General features: G+C 37.0%; 1 protein-coding gene across 1 annotated transcript; it reads right to left on the reverse strand.

Annotated features, from left to right (window-relative positions):
- Nucleotides 1-18772: 18772 nt before the first annotated feature.
- Nucleotides 18773-23087, reverse strand: LOC124633978 (toll-like receptor 7). The gene has a single exon (XM_047169371.1). It carries the CDS (start codon nucleotides 22886-22888, stop codon nucleotides 19127-19129), a length of 3762 nt encoding a protein of 1253 aa, XP_047025327.1. The 5' UTR covers nucleotides 22889-23087; the 3' UTR covers nucleotides 18773-19126.
- Between the last annotated feature and the right edge of the window lie 1022 nt (nucleotides 23088-24109).

The raw sequence follows: 24109 nt of genomic DNA on the forward strand, positions 1-24109 counted from the left end.
GTTCTCTACTGTTGTTTGTAGAGTTCCATAAAAATTGTCAATGTCTTCCTTTGTTGACTGTGCTGTAGGTGAGTAGATTTGGATGATGTTTAGGGGAAGTGGGGTACAGTTGATGCGCATGGTCATAATTCTGTCATTTATTGGGTTGTAGCCAGTGACGAATTTACGTAGTCTACGAGATACCAGTATGCCTACGCCATTTTTGCTATCAGTTTCGTGACCGGAGAAAAACATTAGATTGCCACTCGAAGTTGTGAGGTGTCCTTGTTGCTTCATATGAGTTTCGCATAATCCAAGCAACATAAGATTGTGTTCATTCATCTCCTTCTCTACAATCGCGAGTTTTCCCGGTTTCAGCAATCCTCTTACGTTCCATGTTCCCATTCTTTGCTTGATGCGCATGGATGGTTTCTTGTTGTCCTCAGTAGCATCAACTGCCTCGGTAGCCTGATGACACACTATCGAAGAGTCTTCGGTCGCATATTTCACACTCGTCGACCCGGGAATCGGCGAGCGCCGAGGGTCAGTCGGATCGTCCGACGTACTAACTTTTCTGTCGTTGACCTTCATGGAGTTCTCTTGGGAGCATAATCGTAGTGGGTTCCCATTACCTTCTACGTCGGTTTGTTTTGAGGGTATTTAGTCCCCAGGGCCACCGTAGCCATGTTGTTGAGTAGGATACTTCACCGCCGCCTACTACTCGGCGTTGGCGTATTTTACAGCGGTCTTATTCCCTGGTGGTATTGGGTGTACGCCGTTCACCAGCCAACCCTCCTCCTTTCGCAACCGGGCTTGGGACCGTCTATGGCGGAGTTAAGGTATCCATCACTCTCTGTGAATTCGACAGCGCTTTTTGCTTTTTACACAAATGAAAGGTTTGGCTGTAGTGACGTCAAACACATTGTCAAAATTCACGCTGATATTCTTCGACGCCTCGGGTATAATAATGTTGAGAAGATACCTATAAGTATATTTACTTGCTTCAGTTATTGTAATGTAGTGTTGAAAGATTCATGGCAGATATTCGATACAGTGTAGCAAGCTTCGTGGAATTATGGGATTATATTGGGAGCTTGCTGAAAGATCCTTCGTAAAAGCCAATTGCGTACTGATATAAACGAAGTGAAGTTATTAAAGCTATACTAAATACAGTTATTTTAAAGTGACTTGATCTGTGACGGGCCTCATGGAACGGAATGCACTTATGCAACTTTTCCCAAGATTCAATGAACATGAGATATTTATATCAAAATCATCCTATGTGGAAGTTTACAAAAGTATCAACATAAATGGCACTACATTTATTACGGAGAATTATATTGAATAGAATAATAATAAAATCTAGGTATATATACACCATCGACTAAGAACCCTAACTGAGAACGTCAAAGACCTAAAATATTTAGGAATTGGCAGGGTAGCCTTTATCTATATTATTATCTATCCAAATTTTTGCGATGACCAATTCAGCCCAACCGCCATAATTCCGCCCTCATGAAACCATTTCACATCGCATCAATATTTCATAGGACACTTTTACTTCAAGCCCTGCCTAGATATTGAAAATATCGATGTAACATAAATCCTATAAAAATGAAACACAGTCATGTGGCACGCGGACGGCATGAAGGGTCCTCATAAATAACGGTTAGGCCGCACCTGTCTCAGGAAAAATGTACGTATTGAAGGAATATTACCCTTTTATCTGTTTACTTACGACTAAGGAGTTTCAGGACAAACAACACATAAATATGCAAAGGCATGATGGTTAAAAATCACCTTTATTTTTTGCAGATCATGTTTGAGAGTTACTTACGTCCTTTGTAGATAGAAGACGGGATATATATTGAAACTGAACCTTCAGAAATTATAATCATGTTTGGTACCTAAGGTAGGTAACATGGAAATGAAACGGAATTATTTATTTCGCTACACGGAAGAATTCTTTGACAAATACTTTTCATAAGTTTGATGGTATCGATATTTTATCTGACAGGACTTGACGAAGTTTAGCCTTAAACCCAACTCAAGATTCTGACACTTTAGTCTTAAGATTCCGTTAGTGTCTTAGTCCAAAATTAGACATTGTCTTATGAAATATCGTTGTACTATAACTCAGTGGCTGGAGTACTAAGCCGGTCGTTTGTGACCATCATTAAGTAACTCGTTCCCAACAGCTGGCTCTTTGAATAGAGGAGATAAACCAAGCCGATTTTGTTTCAAGGACGTTCATCCATAATAATACTATAAATGTTTCAGTAACTCTATCTGAGTGCCTGTTATGCAGCTCTGTAATATAACCATATTACCATTATAGTAGTACCATATTCATACCCTTTTCATCCAAAGTGGATGAAAAGGTATAAATATGGTTTGCACCCTAAGGTAGGACATGATTACTTGATTACCCCAACTTTCATCCTTACACGTCAAATACATAGTTCCCTTGAACCACATAATAGTTTTTTTAGAAAATACTAAAGATCAAGTTGACTTTGACGACCTGTCTAAATATTTTACGTAGGTACTTCTTCAGACGCAAATTGAAAATTGCCAATTGAAAAGATTCCTCGGAAAATAGATTCGCAGTCAAACTTTTTCTTGATAGCATTATGAAGTGCGAAATTATATTAGTCTTGCTACTGAAAAGTTGGAGTACCTAATACGAAGTTATGGAAAATGTGTTGCTGTTGTCATCGTAAAAGGTTTTTCTAATATAAAAGCAATATTTAGAAATGCGCGCGTAATATGAAAATATTGCACTTAATGTGAGTGTTTTACTGCAAAAAATATATTTAGAAATCCGTTGAAGAGATTCTTAAAGTATCGTCAAGTGAACTATTTTCTTCTCACATAAATCATATGCCAACTTTCCTCAGTGGGAACATCATATCGCGATTATAAACTTCTAAACGCATAACTTAAGTATCACATGAAGTTTTCATCCGCAACACCATAATTAGAGTTAAACACATGTTCGTAAGAGTCCCAACGCTATTCCCACTCAATCCTACCCCGAGATTGGCAAAGTTGAAACTATTCCCTTGGCGGTATATTACGGTAAATATGACCACAGAGCAAAGTGACGTCACACGTTCCCGGAATCTGCCACGTCAGTCATTGACGAAGCTCGGTTATGAAACAGCGGTAACGCAAGCGAGAAATGTCGGAACGAATATGCAATTTGCTGAGTAGATATGCTGTCCTGGTACTCTGGCTTTAATTTAACTACATATTTGTATTTTGCAATTATCATGAAGTTGGCAAGAATTAAAACTGTCGATCTGCGTAATTGGAGTCCGAGTGAAGCGGCCATTTCTTGAATATAACAATTTACCAACATGTGAATCTAGCTATATAGTCAGCTGAATATACTCTACTATATTTTCCAAACACAAAATAAGTATGTAGGTACATCTATTTTATGAAATAGGAACCCAAACGTAAGAAACAAACCAAAACATCACAATGTAAACTTAACCACAAATAAGTTAACTTTCCTATTTCAATTAAGAAAAATAATACAACGTGTACAAAACAGCCAGTATGTGGCGGGCAATTTGTCCCCAGTGCCATACATTGCACTGTGAAGAATTCCCGGCGTATGTCGGGAGCGTCGAAACAATTGTGTGCCCAGAATTGTTTTAGACTTTATGCGGAACCATTTCCTGAGAGGACTTGCACATTCCTTCATTTTTAAACGTTTGTTACGTCGGTCGTGTATGTCACGGTCCTGTCCTAATATTATTCTTGAAATTTTACGTTCCACTGAAAATTTTAAATGGACATATTCACTTCGTTCGTGAAACGAGAGCAGAAAACCGTCCTGAAAATATTTTAATGTTTAAAGAACTTTATACGCGCAAGAGTTCGTGTGAAAAGGACCCTAATCTAGAGAGAGGATTTTCCCCTTACTAACAAATTCTATCACAACGAAATAAACAATCAATTTTACTAAACATTTGTGTCAAAATCAGGAAATCGGGAGCTAGTAATAGTTATCAATAACATTAACATAAATAATTAACAATGTATTCCGTCCGGCGCAGACGTGGGCGTAGCAGGAAGCAACGCCCAGTGCAGAGCCATACAAGTACAAGTAGATTGTACAGGCAAGTGAAACAGTGCAGAAGTTGAAATTGCACTTGTTGAACTTTTGGATAGAATATTCGATTATTCGACCATCGATAAATGTGACAGAATAATTGGTCGGTTATTCAATGCTCGATTATCGGACCGTTCCGACTTAGGATCAAAGTGTAAAGAGAATTTTTACCAAGTTTTTACAGGGGACCTAACCAATGAAAGAATTGCAACAACAACAACAATAATTTCATAAACAATAAATCTTTTTAGGTACTTGAAAGGTACTGCTAAGTAAGTTAGTCTCATCAAATACAAGTTAAGTACGACGCTATGTCTTCAGAGACCAGATTGTTTATGTTTTACTAAGACCAAAGTATAAAACTCTCTAACAACATTTTCGTATTTCACAGAACCTACTTGAGTGGCTAGACTTGGAGTCAATATGGCACTCCTCATAACTTCCAATCGAAATATTCTGTCAAAAGCAAAAGTTTTTCGTACTTTCAAGTAAAATATTATACTCAGCCATTCACATTTCTATTAATAAGTCTTTAGAATATTATCCTCCCTCACAGACTTGTTTAAATCTTGAATTTATAAGAAAAGTTTTTATTAATCATTTACTTTTTAGTTCGGTATATAATGTTCTTGCTGTACCTACAAGATTTTATTCCATTTATTTTTCACAAGCTTTTTCCATCATTTTCACCCACGTCCTGAGATGAATAAGAATTTATTAGTCCACTCCTTACATCTTTGTATCATTGTTTCTTAAAATATCTTGTAATAAAATGATCTACTCTACAATCATAACAATCTTTCTTTCTTTAACATCTACAATTTTAGCAGTCTTCCCACTTTCACACTTCGCACAAACTTTACCTCCTGCACTCATCTTCATCATCCACGAATGTACCAGTTCAGTTGCAACTAACTTGTTAGCATTACGTATGATAAATGTACTTCTATTTCTGTTTGGCTGTTTGGTCACGAAACAGCAACACCTACAGGAAGACGTGTTGCTTTTTGAAATTATACCCTAAGTGGCATTTGAAAGCACCGACATACGACCCAGTAATCTGATTCAGACACTTATTTATTCAAGCCAAGTTTATTTTTATGGCTAGACTACGAAAATAAATCCAATTTTAATTTTATTTTTAATACATTAGTTATCTACCAGTATAGTCATTTGGGATTGACCAATCTATTTAATATTTCATCTATCTACACGATAAAATAAAAGCATTGAAGGTACGAGTTTAAAAATAATACTTAGGTCTAAAAATATCAATCGTTATTAGTATCTTTTTTTGACTATCGATATCCTGTCTTCACTAAAGTGAGCATTGAGTTTGAATCGATTTCAATCGTATGAATCTAATCATTGTTCTAATCGACAAAGGAGAATATCTACAATACGGCAGATCTTATGAATATGTAGATTCACTTAAACGGTTTCATAGCTAGATCTTCCGGCTTATCAAGATTAGTTGCACATGCGTACTCGATATGTTCACTTCACTTAATCCATGCAACATTGATACAGTGTTTACTGCATCATAATCTTAATCGATAATCGGCCATGCTTCGAGCGTTATTGTTCTCGATACAGGAGTACTAAGATTAAAGCGATACTCGATTGTATGATGCAATACGTAATTGTTGGCATCGGACACGGCCGGCCGAGAACTCGAATGCTAGCATGATATAGGGTTGTTTACGATCTGACGGGATTTATAGACCGCTAACGGGACCCTATCGAACTTGTTTGTTTAGGAGAATATTTTGAAAAGAAGATACACCTATACTGACTTCTAATAACTTGACATAAATTAATCGCTCACCTGTCTAACATTGAGATGCGATCAAAAGGTTATCTAATCTATATTAACCACTCGATACAGATCAGATAATGAGTCCTGAACTGATTAGCAAAATCTTCTCAAGTCGTCTTTAGATACAATACAATTGCTTTGATTCACATTGTGCACTTCAAACGTGTTTTGAAATCATTGTTATTATGCCAACTGTAATCCTTTTGATATTTCCTAGAAATGGTGGCATGTGCAAGTACTTACTAAAGAATATTTGGAGAAAACCTTATACAATTATAAATAACCTTAACTTCTTTTAAGAACCCAACGCGTGCCTCCCCCTACCTGCGTTTTGTCTACATTGAAACAATTTCCACTTAAATCCAAAATCTCTAAAGTCAAAGATTTGTAATAAAGTCCAACATTAAAGCATTTGTAATGGCAAGAAATGCACGGGTATAATGGCGTCCACAAGTGGTATGGTAATAAAACTTTGAACGGCCACTGAGTTGTCCTATTTAGGACCGGAGTCAATATTATGCAGGTGTCGGACTGACCTGGTCATGGTCATTTAGTAGCATTACCTTTAATGTGTAGAAGTTTCAACCGGAAAATTATTCTAGTTTTTCGTTGTCGTTTATACTTAGCTTAGTCATCTAAATGTTTAGTTTGTGCATCATCGCCTCTTCTGTTTTGGTTTTCAATCGTGGTTATTTCTTCCCTGATCACTAACTAAGTAAAACTTTTTGTAACCGACACTTCGAAAGAAGCAAAAGGTTCTCAATGAGCAGTTTTGTATGATTATTATTTGGTTTTAAATCCCGCATTTTCATTACTTTGTTAGGTAGGTACCATTGTCATTGCCATTTGGTTATGACACAACAGCAGCAACAAAGTTAGAGTTAGAACTGGCACAAACATATAATTGAATTTAGAAGCAAAATATAATTCGGTGAAACCTTTCATGAACAGTAAAGGACAACTCTATGAAATCCGTTTTGAATGAACAAAGTTCACAATTCCTCTAGTCCACACTATACGATTCCGCTGCAACTTTTGACAAGGACTGTTTCACAGCTTACATCACAGTACAATACCTATAACCGGCTTATCTAAACACATACATGAATTAGTAAACACTTTACAAAGCCCGCATCCAGCCTATTTCCATTCATGACCTTATACCAACCGAATCCCATACCGATTCTACTCGATTCGACTACTAACAACATCGAGTAAATTCATATCACATAGCAAATCGATTATTATGATCCAAGTACTGGTACAATGGACGGCAGCGATCGTTGGCACGCCCGGTGGCCTAACAAAAACTCTTCGCGCGAATAATCATTCACTATGGTAAGAGCACGTGCCAAAATACTTTACAACATGGCTGTACTTTCCAATTACAGATTCGTAACCCTTAACGTTTAAGGAATAAGGTTGATATTTGAATAGCATTGTTTTGTTCAATATTTTGTGTAATAGTTAGCCTACCTATGCAGTATTTACAATTTGGACGTATGATTTTTATTTTATTGGATTAACTGGCACGTTGTTTATTTTTGCCGTTAACTACAATTGTGCGTTAAACTAGGATTGGTTTTGTGAAAATGTTAATCAAAACGTACAACAAAATAAACTAACCTGTACTTTTATAGAAATGAAAGCGATCGTTTTCAGTTTGATATAAAAATTTGTGAAAATAAAAAGCTACCTTTTTCAGAAATCTATTAAAAAATCACTATTTCATATTGATTAGGTTGTACCTAGTACGCACATATTCATTATTTGAAAAAAGTGGTAACTGAGTGACAGAATATCTTAGGGTGCGTCCACATCTGGCGAATGCGCCGCGAATGCGCCGCGAATGCGCAGCACGCGAGCCGATCGCGAGCTGTCCGCGAGCTGCGCGCGTGCATTTTTGTTCGTGCGCCGCTTCTGCGCCGCCCGCGCGCAGCTCGCGCGCGACCTAAGCGCCGCACGCGAGCGGCGCGCAGGCGGCGCGCGACGTCTGCCATCTTCGATAGTACTGAGCCAATATACGGAACTGTAAGGGCGTGAACTGATTGCGCGCAGATCGCGCGCCGCTCGCGCGCTCTATACGAGCCTTGCGTGAGTTACGCTAAAGAGGCGCACCGAACTATTGCAGTGACTGCACGCGCGCAGCTCGCGGACAGCTCGCGATCGGCTCGCGTGCTGCGCATTCGCGGCGCATTCGCCAGATGTGGACGCACCCTTACATTATTGTGTCCTTACAGGAGCAGAACCAACCAGACAGGATTTATCATGTACTATGTATGGTATTCAGTATGTTCTTAAACTAACATAAAATTTCAGTATCAACTATTATTTTATTCAAACGTAAAAAACTGCTACTTTACTATACCACAAGTCATTATCATAATAAATAAAAACTGTAAAGATATCTACGCCTATTATACTTTCAAAGCGGAGGTATGCCGCTTGGTAATACTAGAAAAGTTTTATAAAAAGAAAATAAACTAGGTCAAACTGTCGTACCTAATTTACCTGTATATTAATGTACTGAAACCCGACACCTAGGTATTTGTCTAGCATTTTATTTCTAGATTAGACATTAGACGTTTTATGCTACTTAATATTTTCACTGAGGATTTTTTTAATAAATATAAATTACATATACAGTACAGCCTCTATTGAATAATGAATAGAATTAACAAGTTTAACCTAATGAAACAGAATTTAATTTGCCTTAATTTTTCTCGAAAACAGATAAATAAACTATAAGTTTTGCGATACGAAGTAAATTTTTAAATTAGTATATTTTTAAATTCCTCAACATAGCCTCAAAAAAAAAGAATAAAATCGTGTCCCGATTTGAAAAAGGAACACACCTCAGTTTCGAAACGTAAATTCTATTCAAATGAGTGGAATGCAAACCATAATTTCCAAGAACGGCTGCCAGTATTTTGTATTCGCTAAGGATAAAATGGAAGAAGGATTGTTGGCTCGTGGCTACCACGTGACCTATTCAATATGCGAACTGCATACAAACAATAGCCAAATATCTTATTTACCGAAATGACTGTGTAATTTAAATACATGCTCGTGTTAAATTTTAATATACGAAACGGTGTAAGAATCAATGATTTTGTTCGATATGTGCGTTAAATGTCTAATACGTACGTAATTATGAGTCACTGCTTTTGGCAGCTATTGGCAACATTAATTCGGTAATAAATTTGCTATGAGTTAGGAATTTCAAAGTAGGTGTAACATAATAGAATGCCTATTTAGTGAAGTCGATGTTTACAAATTAGTCATCCAATACTACGATGGCCAATAATTTTCAGGCAAACCTGCTCTTGTAGTTTATAAAGTGCTTTTCTCACTATTTTAACATATTCCTACTACATCCCCGTTTTACTGAAAAGACGAACTACTGATACAGGAACTACGAAAGAAATCTTAGATTTGAGCTTTGAACTGTCTAAGAAAATAGAAAAGAAAATCTTTACCAATACTTTAATTTATATCGTAATAAGTACTTGAGTAACGTAGACCAGATTAGAGTGTCAACTTAGGTACATCATTCTACAACCAGCTCTTTCTTTTTTTTTCAGATATAGACAGAGTATTCCAGATATAGAAAGATTGACTTTGAATAAATTTCTTAGAATATTCGAGTGGTATAAGATGGTCCATTGTGTAAAGACGCCTCCAAGCAATAATATGTGGGTGGCCGTGTGTAACGGGAAAAAGCGTGCAAATGAAAAGAAATGAGCGATGACATCTCAGAGTTCCTTTGTTCCATGTTCAGCGGCTGTAAACGAGATTCTTCTATTATATTATATTATATTATTTGTACCTTATAAACAAAGTTATTTATGTAGACGTAGCTGTCTTGAGTACGCCTATAAAAAACCTAGACTTTTGTAGAAAATGTCAACGTACATTCAGAAATATAAACTGTTTTTAGATTTTATAATAAATGAACATTAGTGAACTACGTAATAGGATATAATAAGATAGAATAAGGAATACAGATAGTATGAATTACCTAAGTACACCTAAGCAACCTAAGTATGAATTAAAAGTTGAGTCTACTTAAAACTTATCTCCTCTTTGGTGTTTAAATAAAATTCTACTGAAATATACTGTCAATTTCTATTTAAAACCTAAAGCGAAATGCCTCGTCTCGTGTCTAACAACTGTGCTCGTTGTATTTTACGCAGAATCTTCCAGAATACATCATCATACATCACTGGTACAAAAAAATATACCTATTCTACACGTCACATAAAAATATTATTCATTCTACAACTCTACTTTCTTTCATCCCCTTTAGTGATCGTAAAAACAGAAACACCCCACTGCTTTATTACGCATTACATATGGCTAATAAAAAGTGTACATATCTACCTAGCTAGTTGTTTGTTTATATTTTATCGAATATGTAGTCCCCTACTCTTAGCACGGTGACAATAAAGTTACTTTTGAACTGACGCGTTCCGTGGCGAACACCCGCGGCGTTATAACGTAAACTAGTTAAGTTAACACAATAAAACGTAACTCTAAATTAGCTGCTCGTTTTACAAGCAATAAATTTAATAGACCCCTACGAGAGGGTAAGTCGCGCTTAAAATTTTAACTCGGCGACAATTCGTTTATAGACTCGCGAAGTTGACGTAAGATTAAAAGTTACATCAAATTACGTTTTATAAGCGACGTCGTATTCAAAGTTAATCGATCCTTATGTAAATGGTGCAGTATGAATTCTATGAGTATTAGTCACTAGTTAGGATTTTTTAGTTTCTTAGTAGGTAGGTACGATCCAGATGGAAACTACATTAGGTATATCTTACAGGATGTTTTTTATACTAGCCCTTTTTGTTTAACCACATAGGGTGTTGAACTTCGCGAATCCGCTGCTGCAGCTGCCCAACACTACTACAAATAAGCGCAGTATGACATATTTCGCGCATGTGATGTCACCGCACGTCGCTCATTATCAATTCCTGTCCCGTACAGTTCGTCTGTCATCCAGACATGTAACGGATCGAAAGCCATAGCACTTGCCATACACACCACTCAAGCCTGTTATGACATTCGGCTAGTCTTTGACTCTGCGGTTGAAAGACCTATAACAATCGTCATCAATATGCGAAATTACTACAACACGACCGTCTGGTGCCTAGACAAGAATAGACTTTATATTATGCTCTTGAACTCTATTGACATTCATTTGTTATGATCGGCTTTCAATTCAGCGACAAAGTATCGAGAAAAATGAACTTTAGTAATTACTGAAAGTTTTATCAAACGATCGAAAAGTTAAATAACTTATACTTACTTATTTTCTTTCGTCTCAAAACACAATATATTTTTTTATTAAAATATAATATTTGCTGATGTAACTTTCGTTATGAGCATAGGAGCTAGTCAAAAATCATGTGGAATAATCAACTTTTACTGCATTTATTGGCTTAGACCCCGAGGGGATGAGGGCTGAACGTCACAGGGGGCCACTTGGTTATGAGTGGCTCAATTTGTACTGATAGATGAAGATTAAAGTGTAGACTTCCCTTCGGCAAACAGAACTGTGTCAACACAAACACGTCATATTCATCGACAGACGATTGTAAGCATGTGTCAGATAGCTCCTGTGTTTCTATTTGTATAGGATTGTGTCTGTAAACAATGGATGTTGGACACGCTTCTGTCTTTAATGTCTATTGATGAATAACGCTTTTGTGTATGACATCTATGCTACAAGGTTTCTAGACGACCGAAAACGATACACATTTATATTGTATGTGTCAATGTGTCTTAGAAGTCCAAAGTAATACTTTTTCATTAAAACAACATGGAGTTAGTGCCTGCCCTTTGAATTTTCATTATACTATCTACCCAATATTAAATACTTAAATTAGAAGGTCGCCTAAAGATTTTCACTTATATCCCATCAAACTGTCTATAGTTTTATATGATAGAATCGATAAGTAATACTAATAGGGCCCGCAAGTCCCGCAACACCAAAAGAGTTGCAGGTGTGCAGCCGACCTTTTAAAAAGGAGAACACTCATTTATTGAAGATTTCAAAGACGTTTCGATTCGGAAATACTAAAAACATAGCTATGTGATGAGCAACATTTCTCCGCATCACCAATCCTGACTTTTTCCGCCACTTTGTATAAGAGCCTCCACAAAAGCGGACTTTCAAAGATAGATGGGATGTCTAGCCTTCCACCGTATTTGCTATTAATTCCCGGGACGACTAGCGCAAATAGATAAAAACTTTTAATGGTATTTCTATCGGCTATAAACTAGGATAGATCAATAAGGAAATTATAAATTTGTTTTTATATTGAATTGTTGTACGTGTTATTAATACTTGATTGTATTTCACAGTAGACGATGAAATGTGTTCAGCATTATTTTATTTTTTTATTATTTACTAGCCGCTTTCCCGCGCTTTCACCCGCGTCCCGTGGGAGCTACTGCCCGCACCAGAATAAAATATAGCCTATGTTACTCGCAGATAATATAGCTTTATAATGGTGAAAGAATATTTAAAATCGGTCCAGTAGTTTTTGAGTTTATGCATTACAACCAAACAAACAAAAATAAGTTTTCCTCTTTACAATATTAGTATAGATTTATTATGACTACTAGTCTACTTCGAGCTTCGAACTTTTTCGAAACTGTAAATGAAAATCCTATATTCTATTTCCACATGACGTGTCGTAAACGTAGAACTTACAGTTTCAGTATTGACCTACGTGAATCCAGCCTGCAGGTTTTTTTTAAACTCAGTCCCTACTTCATAGGTTTTACGATCCAATTTAGGTACATCAGCACTCCTTATTACACATTCCGGAACCCTCTACATAATACTGGAACCATCTCCTCGGGACTCGGGATTCCTCTCAAACGCCTTTCCTTACAGCCGACCTTCATCCCGAAGATTCGAGGTACTTACCTCGCGACAATAACTATTGGAAAGACATTGCTGTTCAAAGGTTTTCTAATAACGTTGCCTAAAACTTTACCTTGTAGTTTCTCTAGTGAACGGTTGAACTGCAGTAGGAAAGTTGTTTTGAGAACGATATAATGAAAGATGTTTCAGTTTTGTGTTTATTCTACACTATATAACAAAGGCCTTGTACTTACTGAGATTTTCTCTTAACGACCTCGTTACGACGGTATTTCCATGTTAATATTGAGTAAATGAAAACAATAAACTGAAAATGAAAGCCGCAGAGTAAAAATAGCACTTGGATAAAATTAACTCTACAAATAGGTTCTCTCTAAACTACAAACAATAACAAACACAAAACAAAACACTACTCCCAAAATCTCTACCTAACAAATACTTTGTCATAATCATAACAAGACATCCTGATAAACTACCTTGACACAATAATAACCCAACATTTATATCACAATGTTTTCACTCAGAAACCTGACAATGACTCGGGCCTCCATAATAGAGTCGTAATTTAGGAAAACGGCCCAACATCCGGACGCTTTAATTCAATACAAGTACTTAAGCGCATGTAAATATAGAAAAAAGTATTTATAATAAATGGATTATAATGGAAAGCCAGCGGACCATGAAGAATAGAATTGTAATGTGCTTGAAAATGAACGCAGTGCTGACATGGGAAATGCTGTGTCAACTGTGTGAATTTCTAGTAGGTGAAGGAAAATATCGTGAGAAATATGAAAAAGGACCACCTAAGAGTTAGCCGTAGCTTGCAGACAGAATATTAGCTGGAACATCGACTTGTCATATGGACCAGAATACAATTTCGCTCAAGGTGTTTAGTTCTGAATTTAATTAACTGTGACTTGTAGCTGTGAGCATACGGTCCCAAATGTAACCAGTATGATTTAGGCTCAACAGGAAACCAGTATGATTTAGGCACAGAACTAAAATATCAGTTATAAATAACAAAGCAATAAATAAACAAATATCTCGACTTATGTCATTGTTACCGTTATAGCACTCACATGCACTCACATGTATACTTCTTATTTGTTTCACACGAAACCAATAACATTATTACTACAAGAATTGGAATGAAGAATCTAATATCAAAAAGAAACCTCATTATTATGAATCATCTCACATCAGTTCAATGTAAAAAATGCATTGTTGTACTTATGCAGATTCAGCTAAAGGTTTAAAAAGTTGTATAAATTGTTAAGCTTTCACATTTCTCCGACCTCCGACCCAGCTATGGCGACCAAGATGTGAAATTCCGATAACAATGTCACCATTTCAATTCCGTTATTTAACACCATACACCTTGCACATACTCCATCGTATAGTGTGCAGTACTTCGTGACCTTAACCTGAACTTCACGCTGCAGTTAAATCGCCAACACAAGTCACAAATCAAGAATACTTTGTAAAATAAAATGTTTTGAAAAAAAGGGAATCACTATGACTTCATCAAGTAGGCAGTGATGGTCTGTCTAACTAGCGTTAGCGTTTTTTTAATGCAATTCATGTCTAAGGCAAAATTTACGGGACATCAAATAGTTTGCTATTGCTGAATTTAAAATTATATAAAATGTTGTAAAATGATAAATAATTTCAGTACGGACATTTATACTATAGTGTGAGAGTATAAGTATGAGGAGTTTCTAATGTAGTCTTGAAATAATAGAGTTTATTACTTTGTTCCGCCAGTTGGATCCTGTTGCGTTGTTTTTTTTTGTCTTCTCTGCTCCGCCTTTAGTTTTTATTTTAATAGTATTCGGTTTTGAATTCAGAATTCTCTACTAGATATTAAAATTCTAATTTCGAAAACATTGAGCCTTCTCACTACGCCTAACTTCTAATTTCGAAAACATTGAGCCTTCTTACTACGCCTAACTTTTAACACTCTCTAAAGAGGTTAGGTATTTCATATCGGTATCATAGCGAAAACATGACACACATAATTTACAGTTTACAAACAGCTCGGATGCCTTAAAAGCTTCAAGTTTGGACACTAACGACCTAGCCTAACAGGTCAATCAGGTCAGATTTAATTACTTACCGTTATTCAGTCTAATCGCCCATCCTTTTACAGCTAGTGCTACTAATCTTCAAATGTCGATGAAAGTAGAACAGCCTGGCATTCCAAAATAGCTAGAACTGGTGAATATTATAAAGCTGTCACTGGCAGATTATAAAACCATAATTGTTGATGAGCAGAAAGAAAAAAGTAATGTTCATTTCCCTGGTACATATATATGACCTCTGGCGTAACAGATGTTCAAAGGTCCAGGAGAGCGTTATTCCAAGTTTAACCTCACAAGTAGCTCATTGTATTATCGACAATTACATCACATAATATGACTATCAATACACAATCGTTCAACTACAAAACAAAGTGATCTAACCGCCATGTCACGTGTCAAGTCAAATCGACCTCTATTCAATTACGGACATGTACTATTTTACATTGACTTATTTTATGAAGAAAATTAAATTAGGTCATGTTCAGATATATCGCCTTGGACGCGTTTTATTGATACCGTTACAATTATCCATTCACGCTGTTCTATTAAGTCTGTTCGGAACGTTTTGCTAAACTTTTTCAAATAAGTTAAAGAATCAGTTCTCAGCATAGTGTTTGAATAGATTCTTGTTGAAGTCAATTTTATCTCCAAACTGAAAGTCTAGACGAAACTAAGCAGGTACTACATTTTATTTTATCTCTTTAACGCTTTTAAAGTTATAGGTATTAAGTCTGCGATGAGATACTATTGGAATATTTTGACTCAGAGCAATAGAACTGAAAAAAATATATGAAAAGTAATCATAACTTTTGGACTAGGTAAACTAGGTAGGTCACGGCGACTTGTCTGACTTTGTAAAATGCCAGTTACATTAGTGGATCCATTTTTCACCTTCAACATACATTGCTAAGTCTCTATGATCGTTTAGACACGATAGTTGCGACTGCATCATTTCTAATTGAATCCAAGTTATTTATAAAAAAAGAAGTTGAAACAAAATCCAAACGAAATCTAAAATCGCTTCCAGATTGTAATACCAAAGAACAATATTGACAATAGCAATTTGTCCATCAGAGCGCCCAACCCATTGCAGGCCTTGATTCACAAAACCCGTAGGAACGTAAACAAACAGTTTTAGTACAATCACTTCCCAACCTTTTGTGAAACAATAGCTCGCGACCAAACAACGCGACACGGCTCAGTAAATTAAGGGAATGTAATCAACTTCTGGCTATTTTCGTACGATGGGCACCGTAGATACGAACCAACGAAGTCTACGTATTTCTGTGTGGGTGAGAAATAATTAGGCTTGACAAACGGATTAGGACAAGTTTAATATTCATTGCGCTGGTGTACAAATGAATTACAGCAATGAATACATAAGCAAAGCTAAAGAATTCGGTCTCGTTCTGACCACTACTTACTAGCATTTAAAAGATACCTTGTTTTATTCATGTAGCTTTGCTAGAGCTTTTATGTATTGATTTTTTTTTAGAAAAATACTTAAAAGTATATCTCAAAAAGAAAAACTTATACCTTACATTTTTTTCAAGTACTCGATCCATCTTAAGAATTAGGACTACAAATAAGAGTTTACTAATGCAAAATCGTCTAGACTGTTTGATTGATCTATTGCTTATATCTCTATATTACCTATATATCTTTGTTATATTTTCAAAGTTATCTTAAATGTGTGGGTAAAATCCACCACGTAAAACCATCTCGACCTAATCTCCACTTACCATATTTGCCGAACAAAGGTTCTTCCTAAAACATACTTACTCAAATAAAATTCCAAATTAGACGTGTTGTGATCCATTCACAATTTCACATATACCCACAGAGATTAGCACCCGCCTACGCCTACAAAAGAAACTCTTAAGAAACCTACTTGACGAAAGTACCAGGAAACCACTTAAATGTTCAAGAATTCTAATGAGCGAAATCAGCCTACGCTTGTGTAATCTTTTTGATAACACGAAGAGTTTTATTGAAAATTTTAGTATCAAAGATTGTTGTTTTCTTTATGATTGTCTCTTTGAATTTGTGAGGTCTGTTGAGCAATATTTAGAGTTACTTATGTAATTTTGTTACCGTCTGAATCGCCATAATCGGGAAGGTGTAAAACTTGCTCATACATACATGTGTATTATTTCAATACCTAATAATATTTCAATTAATAAAGAAGCGATAAGGTAGAGTTTTTAAAACATATGTAAAAAGAACGTATACGTACGTATGTTCTCAAATATACTAACTCAAAATACCCTAGTTACTGTCATTTTCTTTCAAATGTTTTTCATTCTGTGTTTCGGATGGCACGTTAAACTGTAGGTCCCGGCTGTCATTGAACATCCTTGGCAGTCGTTACGGGTAGTCAGAAGCCAGTAAGTCTGACACCAGTCTAACCAAGGGGTATCGGGTTGCCCGGGAAACTGGGTTGAGGAGGTCAGATAGGCAGTCGCTTCTTGTAAAGCACTGGTACTCAGCTGAATCCGGTTAGACTGGAAGCCGACCCCAACATGATTGGGAAAAGGCTCGGAGGATGATGACTGTCATTTTCTTTCAAGACAATCTTCAACTCTTACAAAAGTGGCGTGTGTCAATTATAAACATTTTACTTCAATGAGTCACACGAGTGCAACAAAAATGCTCGAAAACACGTTGGTCTCATATTCCATTCATTAACTTAACGCCCTTCCTGATTAACGTTAATTAATGATTTAAAAAGTCGTTTCCAGTCCCCAGAATATCATTTACGAATTTTCTACAGTGTAGGCCCATTTGTGTGTCCCAAATTACATTGTTACAAAACACATTTGGGCATTTGAGATGTTCAAATAAAATAAAAAGAAATCTATTAAGTGGATACAAGTCTCGTTGTCTCATTGTAGCTGACGAAGTGAGCCAAATTCAATCATGTAACCTGCGTCATCATACACTTGTGTACGCGACTCACGGCGCTTCGTACTAACGTACATAAAATTGTTACGTAGCTGTATACAAACTCTGCGAACCGTTAGTGACTGCAAAAAATACAAAAATCGATATAGTTTTTGCTGTTGCTGTCTCATCGAGATGTGCTGTTATTTATTGACCAACAGATTACGCACATTATATAACGCGGTTTTCCTCCTCAACATATTTCCAAAGTTTATTTATTGTCTGCCTTTTTTGCGGTTGACGTAGCCTCGAATATTGTATGTTTTTGCTAGAAACTGTTATGTTTTATGGCATACAATCTAGAATAATAAACATTTTGGTATCGGAACGTTTGGCCTCAAAAGGCTAATGACAAGTATTCAAATTGAGAGAAATTGTTAGCGTGTCGCTTCCAGATTTTCTTTTGTTCATATCAACGGCAGGCGTGAAATGTAAAACTTCTTTAACACAATAGTATCCAGTTTAATATAAAAGAATAACGTGATAATGGTAGTTACAATAATAAATTTAAAAAGTCATCATCGTTTTAATTCTAAAAAAGTCGTGATTAGCAAAAACTACTTTCTTTTTAACTGTGCCATTTTGTAGTTAATGGTGTCCGTCGCCGGTAACGTGTTCTGCTCTCACACCGGCACAGGGAAAATTGAGAAAAACTTTTAATGGAAATGAGCATTGCAAGCGAGTGGAGCTTATCATATAGCTGCCTATTGAAGGCGTACATGTCGGCAGTGTTTGCCTCTCATTCTTGTTCTGTTTACGTGGACCAGCTGCTCCATTTCAGGCTCCGCTCGTAAAAACTGAATTGGAAACAGAATAAAACATGTATTTTTAATGTCTCTACTCGCGCATTTTTACTACATCTTCATAAAATGGCAACATTAAGGAAACTGTCTTAGTAGATATCAGAAATGCATTGAAACTAAATATTTTCGTTTATAAACTTCTTTAATTACATATCTATACAAACATCAGCCAATTGAATTACAACTACACAATAATTTACAGTCTTTCCGAATAATACTTAAAACATTTTAAAAAAGTAATAAATACGAAGAAGCAAACCTTTTCAAATGCGAAAAATTTGGTATCGTTATTGTACAAAAGTTACACATAATGCTATTAAAGATACTCGTAGATTATAAAGTTTTATAAATATTTACAACTTCGGACGATTTTCGTCTATAACAAAACAAGTTCTTTAGCGTTCGCCTAAGGCTAAGACTAAGGCCTACAGATCAATTATTTAAGAGATCGTTTGGGTTAATGTTAAATGAGGTCCTTCATACCAGGTACGTTTGAACAGTGTGCTGAAATACGACAGATTGCGGCTGATTGTGCCGCCCTTGGAAGTCGGTGGACGAGTAGTCGGAGTCTATCGTGGAGTAGATGTGCTCGGACAGCGGCCGGTCGCACGGGGACCGCTCCGCCGAGTTGGCGGACTTGCCGCACAGAGTCTGGCAGGTACTGTTCAGCACCGACGCGTCCATTGTATATGTGTTAGAATTTCTTCCATAATTTAGCCTTTTCAACTTCTGTCCGTGTCGTTTAGATGACGGCATGGCATAACGTAACCTCTCCCAAAACCGTTTCTCTTTCCACGTTATTTCCAAACCCGTTTTGAAATATGACTTCAACTCCGGATCTCGTGGGATGAGCCCTACACTCACTATTATTAATTTATGTGGATTCTTTTGTAGCGCTTTCTGTAAAGCTTGTCGGAACTCTATCTGTGACCACTCAGTTGAGATAAAATTCTTAGTTAAAACTACTATGATACGCCTCGACGCCTCGGTGGCCTCGACCACCAAGTCGGGGAACTGCGCGTACGTGGCTTCGAACTGCGGAACGTCTCGGTAGTGTAGGCAGAGATGGTACGACGGATAACCGGTCTCTAATTCACGAGCGAGCGATTCCACGACAAACTCCTCGTCTTTAGGGCTATAACAAATATATGCGTCGTAAAGCTTATCAGCATCCTTAAAAGCGCCCGCTAGAGGGGAGAGCTTAATTCCGCAATTCGAATACAACCACATCCTACAAGCGTATCTAAATGTGAATACTAAAGCTAATATTAATAAAATAAGCATGAACCCAGTCAAAGCCGAAGCCAATAATGGCAAATTGTGAGAGACGAAGAACGCGCTTATCATCGAAGGATCGCTTATTTCACTGCAAACTGTCACATTTAAATTCAATGGCTTCTTTGCCGGGTTCATGTTCTCATTCACACACCACAAGTTGGGAATATCTATAATCTTTTCGACATTTTGCGACACGTAAGTTAAAAAGCCTTGCAAATATTTACAGTCACAGAACCAGTTGTTACTGCCAATGTACAATGTTTGTAGCTTTTTGTTATTGTCTAAGTGCCACAGACCGTAATTCACGAGTCTGTTTCCATCCAGGCGCAAAACTTCTAGAGCTCCCAAAAGGGAAAAAGTTTCATTAGAAATGTACTCAATTAAATTACTTTGAAGATACAGTTCTTTTAAGTTGCTTAGCTTTGAAAACTCGAGACCCAGTAATTGTTTCAGTTTGTTGTTGTCCAAGTGTAGGATCCTCAGATCTCTTAGCTGGCTGAACGTATTGTTCTGTATATTTATTATGTTACTGGAATTCAGATACACGACGACGGCTTTACGCATTGAATCGAAAACAGATTCGTTAAGTTCACTATAAATATTACCATCTAAATATATATGAGTTGCATCTACAGGAAAATTCTGAGGTATTGATTTCAATTGTTTAACAGAACAATCAACGACGCTAGTGCTTTTCGCGGAATCGTGATAACACGAACAATTAATTGGGCACAGTGTTTTGCAGTTACAGTTATTGAAATCACAGCAATGACAACCATCAGGGCAGTAACTATCGTATTTGCACAAAAAGTCTTTGATGTGGAGGGAACTGACCGGGAGATATTTCACGCCGCGTACGTAGGATTCCTTGCAGATTACATTTTCCAAGTCCATCACGCGCGGGTATTCTCGAGACGTAATGGAATTGATGAGTAAGAGCCATTTCATTGTGCAATCGCAACGAAAGGGATTGCCGCTAATGTAAAACTCCGGCAATGCCCGTTCATCTGCCACTCTCGAAATGCGCAAACTATTTATGTCCAAACTTTCGATCTCATTGGCATACATATCCACTCGAGTTAAATTTCTCTTCTCAAGGAATGTATCCGTCTCTATACTTGTGATAAAATTGTTGTTTATAAACAAAAGCTCAACGCTGTTTGGAATCGACATTGGGGACAGGGTCACTAAACGGTTATGACTTGCGTCTAATGTTTTGACGTGAAGTTCATTTTGAATTTTGTAATAATTACCAAGAATTTCAATGAAGTTAGCATGGATATCCAACCATTTCAAGCTTCCCGGAATGAATGCGTAGTCAAACCACACTAAATGGTTCTCGGATAAATTAAGCCACAACAGTTTAGTTAGTGCCACAAACACCCCGTTGATATCAGAAATGAAGTTACCATCCAAACGCACGGCTTCCAATTGAGTATTCTTTTGAAAGGTTTCAGTTTCGATCGACTGTATTTTATTTTTGGCCAAGTTGAGTACTTGCAGGCTCGGCATGCCCCAGAACATGCCCGCAGTAAGGTTTCCAATTTGATTGTCGATTAATCGCAACCCAGTCAGTTGAGATAGATTTTGGAATGAAGTGTTTGTAACTTCTGTCAGAAGATTTTCACCCAAGTCTAAAGATTTCAAGAACGGTAACTGTAAAATTGCGTCAGGGACTTTCGCAATCTTATTAGAACTTAGATCTAATTCTTTCAAATCTGAACAATTTCCAAATGCATTTTCACTTATATAAGATAGTAAGTTATTATTTAAATTTAATTTATTCAATATAAACAATCCATTAAATACATGATCTTCAATAGCTTGTAACTTATTCTGACCTAAGTTTAACGTGTGTAGATTAAAAAGCGGTGAAAACGCATTATCCTCTATGAACCCTATGGAGTTGTTGTATAGATTCAAAATTTGTAAAAAGAACAAGTCTTTGAACATGTTGCGTGAGATTCGTGCGACCGTGTTATGGGACAGGTCGAGCACGATTAATCTTATTAGACCACCGAACGTTTCATCTTCTATGTGGTCGCTCTTCAATTTATTCGCCGAAAGATCTAAAACGAGCAATTGTTCCAACCGATTGAATATTCTCTTAGGCAAAGTTTCCAGTTCATTATTTTGTATATAAATTTCTCGAATTTCTCTAGTATTATAAAATAAACCATCCGGCAAATAACTAATAGCGTTATCCGAAAGGTTCACAACTTTTAACGAGAGTAAGTCACTAAAAACTTCGCCTGGCAGCTCATTTATTTTATTATTCTGAAGAAATAACTGTGTCAACCGGCGTAAATGTAAAATTTCGGAGTCAGCTGGCAGCGACATGATGTCGTTATGACTTAAATCTATAGTCTGTAATGTGGACCCGCATTTATGACCGAAACCCAGTTCATCGACAAACTTGATTTTGTTATGCGTTAAATTAAGAGAAATTATGTTTTCCAGTGCACAGAACAGGTCTGAAGGTATCTTTCTGATGTTATTGTGACCTAAGTCTAACGTGTGCAGCTCCCTCAGCCCGTTGAAAGCTCCCAAAGAAAGTTCCAATTCTTTATTGTTGCTCCACTCGTTGTTCATAGTACGAATGTTCAATGTTTTCAAGCCTCGTAATCCCTCGAAGACATTGCCGGGGAGTCTTAATATTTTGCAGTTATCTATGGTTATCTCCGCCAAACCTTGCATTCTTCCGAAGTGGTGATCTCGCAGCGTGCTCTCGAGCAGCAGCGGGCTGCATCGGATCGCGAGCCGCTCCGCGCCATCCGAGTGCATCGAACCGGCGACGTCCCTGTCCGACGACAGTGTTCGTACGTTGCACTCCACCACACCATTCTCACCGGACACACGGAAACAAACATCTGCATCGTCAGGCGCTTCCGTAAGCGCCGCGCCCATCACTAAACAAAAGAATATCGCGTTAATTATCATTTTAAACGGCACTGTGTCCATATCATTTTCGTCACTTGTCAGAATAGAGTTTTGATGAATGAAACTTGAGTTCGTAAGTCGCGCACGGTCATGTTCAGCTGTTGTGTACGCGTGTACTACTCGGAAACAATTCGATAACGACGATTATGAGCGGTGTAGTAAATAGAGCAGTGTGCGTGCGGCGCAGCATGGCAAGGCAAGCACGCGATCCCCCCGCGGTGGCGAGGCCGCGACTGCCGCGTACAATGAAATGCCATGAATGCGCGCCGGCTTGGAGGGAACGGACCGCACCAACATTTCTATTGCCGCATAATAAGTAACCCTCGTAGTTTTGACTTTTGTACGAAACGGAAACCGTTACGTGACTTTTGTTATCATAAATTTTATCCAGGAATACCCTTTACCTAATTAAATTTAAATAAAAACCCACTGTGTGTGTCTCTACCGTAGTAGAGCTGCCCAAAGTTTCAAGTTAACTTTCTATAAGTACTGAATATTTTTTTTTCTCGAAGCTTGATGTTACAGGTAATATTTTATGGGTACCTAATCGCAATAACTTAACGAAATAAAGTTCACTGAAACGCAAAACTGCAATCAACAAAAGGCAGCTAAAATTTTTAAAAATGTCTTTATTTATAGGTTTTTAGGGTTCCGTAGCCAAAATGGCAAAAACGGAACCCTTATAGTTTCGTCATGTCCGTCTGTCCGTCTGTCCGTCTGTCCGTCTGTCACAGCCGATTTACTCGGAAACTATAAGTACTACAGTGATGAAATTTGATGGGAATATGTGTTGTATGAACCGCTACAAAAATATGACACTAAATAGTAAAAAAAAGAATTGGGGGTGGGGCCCCCCATACATGTAACTGAGGGATGAAATTTTTTTTTTCGATGTACATACCCGTGTGGGGTATCATTGGAAAGGTCTTTTAAAATGATATAAAGTTTTCTAAAAAACATTTTTCTTAAAGTGAACGGTTTTTGAGATATCAGCTCTCAAAGTCGTAAAAAGTATGTCCCCCCCCCTCTATTTTTATAACTACGGGGTATAAAATTCTAAAAAAAATAGAGGTGATGCATGCTAATTAACTCTTTCAACGATTTTTGGTTTGATCAAAGTATCTCTTATAGTTTTTGAGATAGGTTGATTTAACTGTAATTTACGGAACCCTTCGTGCACGAGTCCGACTCGCACTTGGCCGGTTTTTTGTTTTTATTTTCAGAACTACAATAATTATCAAG

Source organism: Helicoverpa zea, chromosome 10, assembly GCF_022581195.2.
Source record: "Helicoverpa zea isolate HzStark_Cry1AcR chromosome 10, ilHelZeax1.1, whole genome shotgun sequence".
Classification (NCBI taxonomy): domain Eukaryota; kingdom Metazoa; phylum Arthropoda; class Insecta; order Lepidoptera; family Noctuidae; genus Helicoverpa; species Helicoverpa zea.

What these genes read in the sequence shown, in the direction of transcription:
- LOC124633978 (XM_047169371.1), bottom strand. Translation starts at nt 22,888, where the DNA reads ATGGACACAGTGCCGTTTAAAATGATAATTAACGCGATATTCTTTTGT.